This window comes from Podarcis muralis, chromosome 9 (assembly GCF_964188315.1).
Source record: "Podarcis muralis chromosome 9, rPodMur119.hap1.1, whole genome shotgun sequence".
NCBI lineage: Eukaryota > Metazoa > Chordata > Lepidosauria > Squamata > Lacertidae > Podarcis > Podarcis muralis.
Genome location: NC_135663.1, coordinates 51,756,794 through 51,765,879, shown reverse-complemented (window position 1 = coordinate 51,765,879; position 9,086 = coordinate 51,756,794). Strand labels below are relative to the sequence as shown.

At 46.0% G+C, this 9,086-nt stretch overlaps 1 protein-coding gene across 1 annotated transcript in view; it reads right to left on the bottom strand.

Annotated features, from left to right (window-relative positions):
* Positions 1-4,570, bottom strand: part of LOC114604282 (cytochrome P450 4V2-like) — a 7,617-nt gene extending 3,047 nt beyond the window's left edge. Inside the window, exons 1-6 of the mRNA XM_077934604.1 lie at positions 4,056-4,570; positions 2,912-3,024; positions 2,317-2,402; positions 1,276-1,466; positions 850-919; positions 188-314 (exon numbers count right to left, since the gene is read on the bottom strand). Of these exons, the coding sequence (XP_077790730.1) occupies positions 188-314; positions 850-919; positions 1,276-1,466; positions 2,317-2,402; positions 2,912-3,024; positions 4,056-4,266 (798 nt within the window). The 5' untranslated portion in view covers positions 4,267-4,570. The remainder of the gene's footprint in view (positions 1-187; positions 315-849; positions 920-1,275; positions 1,467-2,316; positions 2,403-2,911; positions 3,025-4,055) is intronic.
* Positions 4,571-9,086: the final 4,516 nt, after the last annotated feature.

Here is a 9,086-nt window from a genome sequence, read left to right as displayed (position 1 = left end):
CAGCAATGTTGGGGGCTGGCCCAACATGTCCCTTTGCAAACTTTTGCCCACACATGCCCAGGCTAACAAGCCTTGAACAGGGCTCCGGAGTCCGGGGCAGGGGGCACCATTGTGAATCTTAGCAGAACACACTTTAGTATCTGTGTCTATGAAATATAATGCAAAAAGAGAAAACTCGGCAGCTTACATTATCAGTAAAGCTGTGGAGTATCTTCAGGTTCCTGTAATGTTCTCTTCCATCTCTGGACATATGATACAGAAAGTCAGGCCAGAGCCAAGGAGACTTCTGTCTTTCTTGAATCAGAACACTCATCCTAGGGTAACAAGCAACAAGGCTGGGTATATCTCCAGGAAAGTGATGAGAAGTACAGCAAAGAGCCCAGATTTCTTGCTACTAGGCTGAGCAAAGTTGACTGCCGTGTAGAAAGGCAGAGAAATATGGATGACACGTGAAACAGATAATCAGAGTTCCAGTTCATGACATAGAACTGGGGCAGTGCTCAGCTCCTCCACTGAGCAGGGCGTCTACATAATCCCATATAGAGGTCCGATTGTGCAATCTGCTTCCAAAAAGGTGGGTGGGGATGGAGATCATGCAAAGCAGGTCTTTGCAAATTTATCATGCAGACAGTCAAGTTCAAGCTAAAGGCTATCTGCATTGTGGAAGGGAAAGAATCTTTTTCTCCATCTAGCCCCCTGTAAAAGTATTTGTGGATCAAGGCTCTGCTGCAGAGATGGGGAACCTGTGGCTCTCCTGGTGCTGTTTGACTCCGGCCACCAGCATCTCTGACCTTTGGCAGGCTACAGGTTCCCCGTCCCTGCTGCTAGAATAATCACATTGGCACCTACCTGTAGACAGCTCTGACATACTCTGAATCCTTATTGTGTTGTGCTCCTATGCTCTTGCCCATAGCTGTTTCTAGGAACAAGGGAAATAAAAATCAGTTAAAGAATCCTGCTCCTACAATCCATGAAAGGTTGTGAAGGTTGTGGACTCTTCTTCACTGGAGGTTGGGTGGCCATCGGCCAATGATTCTTTAGCTGTGATTCCTTCATTGCAGGGCATTGGACTAGATGACAGTTGGGGTATCTTCCAACTCTCCAGTTCTATGAATTTATGATTTTTTAAAAAATAAAAAAATATGGAATGTGCTCAATATAGATGACAAACAACTCTTCTGTTCAGGCAGCACAAAAAGTAAATTCTTCCAGAAATTGAGAGGGATGTTTAAACCTCATTTATTGCCACACTTTGACAGCAACCACAGCACTTACCACAGATTACATCAAGGGCACACAATGTGATGTAGAAAAAGCAATTAAATGGCTCCTTGTCCACATGCTTTTCAAGTTTCTGAACAAGGATATTGGCTTGTTCATTCATCACCTCGAGGAAATCTTCTAAAATGGTGAAATGGAAGGTGGGCGTTAACATTTTCCTTCGGGACCGCCATTTGCCCCCAGTGCTGCAGAAGAAAAACTTAAACATTATCTTTCTCTACACAAACAAATCTCAAAGCAAAATACATGCAATGCTTTCAAGCAGGACCTGGAACAGCTTTCCAGACACTCCATCCCACCCCCGCTTGCCCCCAGCTGGCCATTTTATTAGGTTACAGAGGTACTGAACAGGAGAAATAGAGCAGGACTGCACCCAAAGTCCACACACACAGCTGAGTATCTGAAAGGGGCCGCCCATCTACAATAGGCGCCTCTGTACACAAGGAATGGCTCTTTTCAGTAGCACACATGCAGGTAGAGAGTGGGCAGTGGGATGGATTTCAGGTGTGCCTGACTTGGGATGCAGGTGGTGCTGTGGGTTAAACCACAGAGCCTAGGATTTGCCAATCAGAAGGTCAGCGGTTCGAATCCCCGCGACAAGTTGAGCTCCCATTGCTCGGTCCCTGGGGCTCCTGCCAACCTAGCAGTTCGAAAGCACGTCAAAGTGCAAGTAGATAAATAGGTACCACTCTGGTGGGAAGGTAAACGGCATTTCCGTGCGCTGCTCTGGTTTGCCAGAAGTGGCTTAGTCATGCTGGCCACATGACCCGGAAGCTGTACGCCGGCTCCCTTGGCCAATAAAGCGAGATGAGCACCACAACCCCAGAGTTGGTCACGACTGGACCTAATGGTCAGGGGTCCCTTTACCTTTACCTATGACTTCATCTCCACTTCCTCCTTCACTCATTCATTATACGTGTATGGTGAAACTTGTGAACAAGATTCATTGTTCATCCAGTACTGGACATGCCACCTATGCTGTGTTCCAAAAGGGTACACTGCCCAACCACATTCCCGGGGTGCTTTTTCCTTTACCTCGTTAGAAGTCCTTTGCCTAGCCAAGGATGCAGAAACTCGTAAGGACGGGATTTAGTAATATGCTTAGAGCTACTCAAAACAACCTGCCAAAGAGACAGAAAATTTAAAATATATTTGAGTTCAAAGTGATGGCTAGTGTTTTAGCAGACTTGACCACAAATCCCCCTAAGCTGTTTGCAATGTAGGTAACAGCTCATTTGCTTTCTATTTAGTTTCCCCGAGTTTGATTATGCCCCAAGGTATGCCAGATCCTGACATCAAAATGGTAAGGACCTCTACAGGGCACTGAAGCCCTGCACTCTGACCATGGGAAATCGTATTGACCCAAGCACTGTGCACCACACACACAAAATAGCAGGGAGGGGAATGACTCCCACTGTGACCCCACCTCTTGATGGCCACATATTGATTCAAAACTACGACCCATATTTTGGGCTGGCTCTGTTCCTCCTACATTTTTGACTTACACTTTACCCCTGTTCACCACCTGCTACAGCACCACCCACTAGGCATTCTAAACCCAAGAGAACGGGGCCTTTGGTGGTGCTGAGTTCTCCAGCCCTGCAGAGAAAACTAAGCATGAGAGACTCACCTCTATAGTGTCTGGATGATATAAGATGACATAGGGCAGTGGTCCTACCCAAAGCTGTAGCAGTGGGACATTCCGGAAGTCTTCAAAGTAATTCATCATCTGCCGAAAGAAGGCTGAGAAGACATGCATCTGGTTTGAACAGGATAAATTCAGTGATCCCACCTCTAGGCTACTTGTTCTAATAAATTTATTGCATAGTCTAAACTAAGATCAAAAGCCACACCACAATAGACCCCTCTTCCAAAATTCAGACAAAGAGCTGGTTTCAGCCTCCCACTTTCAAGTAAAGTTTTAATTTATGTAGCATGTTCAATCATTCCCATCTAAGAGTATATTTAGATTTGCTTAGAACTCAGTCTGACCATGTAAATGGTCATCACCCTTTAATGGGTGATTCTATACAAAGGGGCTCCACATGATTGATGGGTAGTGAGAGATTGATTATTAGATTAACCTTTTATTGGGGGCACAGGTCCCGCTACACCTCTGAAAAAGTGGCCAGTTTTGTCTTTAGAGAGGTAGTTTTAGTTTGTCGGGGTGATAAGTTAAATTCTTCAGGGGAGCAAACTCTTATCTGACAAAATGTCTGTTTCTGATCATCATTTTAACTGTGAATATATATATATATATTTTAAAAAAATGTGTTATCTTCTGTAACGCCTCTCGCTAAACAAATAAATAATGATTGTATTGTACAGTGCTGAAATGAGGCGATAAAACGAAAAGCAAGGTCTCAAAACAACCACCGAAAGCGAGGAGATCCGTTTGGGAGGCGGAGGGTGGCTGCTTCACAACGCCTCCTATTTGTGCCTGTCCCAGAAGCGTCGCGTTGGGCAGGTGATGTCTGCCAAATCTCAAGAGAAGGGAACTTATCTATCTATCTATCTATCTATCTATCTATCTATCTATCTATCTATCTATCTATCTATCTATATCTATCTATCTATCTATCTATCTATCTATCTATCTATCTATCATCTATCTATCTATCTATCTATCTATCTATCTATCTATCTATCTATCTATCTATCTATCTATCTATCTCTGTCGCCACCCGCCTGGGAAAACTGCGCCCGTGCTCTGCGCGCTTGCCTTTGGCAGCAGGAGGGAGAGGGCGCCTCGCCACCTGGCACCAGCCTTTTACCTTCCCCATCGCGTTCAAAGAGAAGCGCGTTGCCCAGCAGCGGGTACCAGGGACTGAATCCCGGGATGGACTTCAGCTCCATGTATTTCCAGTACTGGTCGAGCAGCAAGCGGGCGAGCAAGACGGCCAGCAGCGTGGCGAGCAGGGCGGACAGGGCGAGCGCCCACGAGAAGAGCCGCGCGCCCTCCGGAGCCATTGCCCAAAGGACCATCGTCGCCGAGCGCGGACGGCGTCGCTCTGATCCGGGAAGCGCTTTGCTCAGAGCAGAAACCTCAAGGCGAGAGGAGGCGGAGCCCGGGAGGGGCAGGAGTGCGAGAGGGAAGAAGGAGGTCACGGCAAAGCAGAAACCGGCGGGATGGGTTCATTTTCCATTCACACAGGGCGGAGTGCGCTCTGAAGAAAGGTGGCTGCCTTGGGGACTTGTTAGCTTAGCGAAAGGGCCACGTGAGGTATAGACTCGTGCGAGGCCTGATATAGAGAAAAGTTTTTCTTCCCCTCTCATATAACACGAGAACTCGTGAATTTTGGACTGGCAAAAGAAAGGATTTCACACAGCGCGCAATTTAAACTGTGGAATTGGCTCCAACAGGAGCCATGGCTGACCACCAACCTGGATGGCTTTAAAGGACTGTGGGTTAAACCACAGAGCCTGGGGCTTGCCAATCAGAAGGTCGGCGGTTCGAATCCCCGCGACGGGGTGAGCTCCCGGTGCTCAGTCCCTCCTCCTGCCAACCTAGCAGTTCGAAAGCACATCAAAGTGCAAGTAGATAAATAGGTACCACTCCAGCGGGAAGGTAAACAACGTTTCCATGCACTGCTCTGGTTCGCCAGAAGTGGCTTAGTCATGCTGGCCACATGACCCGGAAGCTGTACGCCAGCTCCCTCGGCCAATAAAGCGAGATGAGCGCCACAACCCCAGAGTTGGTCACGACTGGTCCTAATGGTCAGGGGTCCCTTTACCTTTACCTTTACCTTAGACAAATTCAAGGCTATCAGTGGCTACTAGCCATGACGGAGGCTATGTTCGGCTGTCATGGCTGGAGGCGGCATGCTTTTGCATATCGTCTGGAGCAGCATATGCTTTTGGGTCCTGCTTGCAGGTTTCCCACAGCCATCTGGCTGCCCACTGTGACCAGAGGCAGAAGCAGAGGCGTAGGCAGGGGGACAGGAAGGCAGCTGCCCCCCCCAAATAAAGTAAATAAATAAAAACACAACCAGTTGACCAATTGCATCACAGATAACTCTCTTCTGCTTCCCTAACATAAAGCCTGCCCCCCCAATAAATCCTGGCTATGCCCATGGGCAGGATGTACAGCGGATGCAATGAACCCTGCTTCCTCTCTCTCCCACTGAGGCAGCCTGGTGAAATGGCTGCTTCCCAGGGGGGAGAGGAGACCTGAAGAAGCTGGCCTGTCACAGCAGAGCCAATGGAGTGAGCCCTTCTTCTTCTCATTTTCATAAGAACATGTAGAATATTCAGAGTCAGACACCACTGGTTCATCCCCCTCAGTGCCTACACTACTGGCAGCAACTCACCAGAGTTTCAGGCAGGAATCTTTATACTATCTGGAGATGACAGGCATTGAAGCTGGGATGTTGCACATGCAAAGCAGATTGGAATTGAGCTACAGCCCTTTCTTGCATTTCACATGGCTAACAGCCAGGAGACCTCTTCATCTTGCAGAAGCTCTGAACTCTACCTCGATGCTTAAGCAGATCTGTGGAGCAATGCAACCACATCCACTTTAATTGCTTCTCCTTGCACCCCCACAAACACTCTCCATTGTGACAGAGCTCCTTAATTCATTTACCATAACTGCACAAACCTGAATTTGTGGTATGCAGTTGAATGCCTCCCACAAAGCAGCTGCAGTCTGGAGGTAGCCTTTATCTTCATGCTAGGGAAAAAAGTAAACATTGCAGATGAAGCTTTTGCTCACATAAAGATCAAGAGATGGGGAAGGCTATTCAATTTGTACATCCGAGGCAGCGGCTGCACACACAATCAGGTCCAGTGAAAGAAAACATGCTCATAGTTAAGAAATCTCATCTCATCTGTCCAAAGGTTTCATAGGGCTTAAAAGACTGTTGTGTGACATAGAAATATCTACTTATGTAAACATTTGGGATAGATAGTAACCTTTACCCTAGCTCCAAAAAGCTAGCAGAGTATGTCCAGTGCCAGGAACTATTGGATACACCCATCATGCACCAGAATCCATTTAATCTCCCATCTCTCTACAGATATTAAAAATTACTTAGGTTAGGTATGAAGATGGTATTATCTCCAGTTTCGGCTGCCATGTGTCATGGGTGCTACTGCACTAACTAGGGCAGGGCAAGAGTGGCAGTGGATCATCTCCGACCAAGGAACTCTTGTTCATTGCCCAGCTCTGGAAGGCACTCATACAGCAGTGAGATGTGGAGCTGTGTTTCCATCTTTGTGCATATAAAAGTCTCACCGCTGTGGTCATGTGTTGAAATAACATTCCATAGTGCTTTTCTAATTGTATATCCATTCTTCTTAGCAGGAAAAGTTCCGGTTTCAGTTGAATGTTAACTTTTAAAATCTTCTGTATCAATGTATGTATTTGCATCCAATATTTCTTAGGGTGTTGTTGTTTTCTACAATTCCACCAGGCATGATAAAATGTCCCTTCATATTCATCCCACAAATAATTGCAACACCTTTGTACATTCTAAATAAATTCACCTGAGTTTGAAAGCGTCAATACATCTATCTATCTATCTATCTATCTATCTATCTATCTATCTATCATCTATCTATCTATCATCTATCTATCTATCTATCTATCTATCTATCTATCTATATCTATATCTATATCTATATCTATATCTATATCTATATCTATATCTATATCTATATCTATCTATATCTATATCTATATCTATATCATCTATATCTATATCTATATCTATATCATCTATATCTATATCATCTATATCTATATCTATATCTATATCATCTATATCTATATCTATATCTATATCTATATCTATATCTATATCTACCGTATATCTATATCTATATCTATATCCATATCTATATCTATATCTAAATCTAATCTAATCTATATCTATATCTATATCTATATCTATATCTATATCTATATCTATATCTATATCTATATCTATATCTATATCTATATCTATATCTATATCTATATCTATATCTATATCTATATCTCTATCTCTCTATCTCTCTATCTCTATCTCTATCTCTCTCTCTCTCTCTCTCTATCTATCTATCTCTATCTCTATCTCTATATCATCTATATACCATAGCACAATGTAAATCTTAGCCCTTTCATCCAACTTTGATCTCTCTGCTAGTTGTAAATGAGATAACCACTGGAATCTATAACCTTCCATTGTTAACCATTCCCTTGTTTTAATTTTACAGTCTTATTGACTCCACTCTAATAGCTCTTAATAGGTCAACCCCAAGGGTCAGCAAACTTTTTCAGCAGGGGGCTGGTCCACTGTCCCTCAGACCTTATGGGGGGCCAGACTATATTTTTTTGGGGGGGGAATAAGAACTGATTCCTGTGCCCCACAAATAACCTAGAGGTGCATTTTTAATAAAAGCACACATTCTACTCATGTAAAAACATGCTGATTCCTGGACCATCTGCTGGCCGGATTTAGAATGTGATTGGGCCGGATCCAGCCCCTGGGGCTTAGTTTGCCGACCCATGGTCAATTCTTTCCCTATCGCCTCTTTTCTATATCGGCTCTGGATCCATTCCATTCCGGCTTCTGCTCTGGTCATGGGACCGAGACAGCTCTGGTCGCCCTAACAGATGATCTCCGCAGGCAGCTGGATCAAGGTGGGTTGGGGCTGCTGATTCTTTTAGAGCTGCCGGCAGCCTTTGACATGGTCGATCACAAACTCCTGGACCACTGCCTCGCTGACATGGGGATCCAGGGCACAGTCCTTCAATGGCTGCGCTCGTTTCTCTCTGGTCGGGGACAGAGGGTGGCACTTGGCGGGGGGGAACCTGTCGTCGAGCCAGTCCTTGCTGTGTGGAGTGCCGCAGGGTGCAATACTCTTCCCGATGCTTTTCAACATCTTTATGCGCCCCCTTGCCCAGCTTGTCTGGAGTTTTGGTTTGGGCTGTCATCAGTATGCTGATGACACCCAACTCTATCTGTTGATGAATGGCCGTCCTGACACACTGATCAGATTTTTGGAAGCTGTGGCTGGATGGTTACGTGGGAGCCGGTTGAAGTTAAATCCTTTGAAGACAGAGGTCCTTTGGCTGGGTCGGGACGATATGGGATTGGGGGGCAACTCCCATCTCTTGTGGGGGTGCAATTAGTGCCAGCACCATCCATTAAGAGTTTGGGTGTAATCTTCGACACCTCCCTTTCCATGGAGGTGCAGATTGCAGCTATAATAAAGGCGGTATTTTTTCATCACCGCCAAGCTAAGCAGTTGGCTCCTTACCTCTCTTGCCCTGACCTAGCCACTGTGATCCACGTGACGGTCACCTCCAGACTTGATTATTGTAACGCACTCTACGTAGGGCTGCCCTTGAGACTGACCCAGAAACTCCAGTGGGTGCAGAATGCTGCGGCGAGACTCCGTACGGGTTCCTCACCGTGGGATCACATTCACCTGGAGCTATACCAGCTGCACTGGCTCCCGGTGGAGTACAGGATCAGGTTTAAGGTGCTGGTTTTAACCTTTAAAGCCCTATACAGCCTAGGACCCTTGTACCTATGGGAACGCCTCTCCTGGTATGTCCCACGGAGGACTTTGTGGTCTTCATACAAAAACATCTTGGAGGTCCCAGGCCACAGGGAGGTTAGGCTGGCCTCAGCCAGAGCCATGGCTTTTTTGGCTGTGGCCCCCGATCTGGTGGAACGCTCTGTCACAAGAGACTACGGCCCTGCGGAACTTGATATCAAGTTCCGCAGGGCCTGCAAGACAGAGCTGTTCCACCAGGCCAAGGTACAGTCTGACCCCCTCTTTTGGTAATCCTCATAGAACTCTAGCCCAATAGT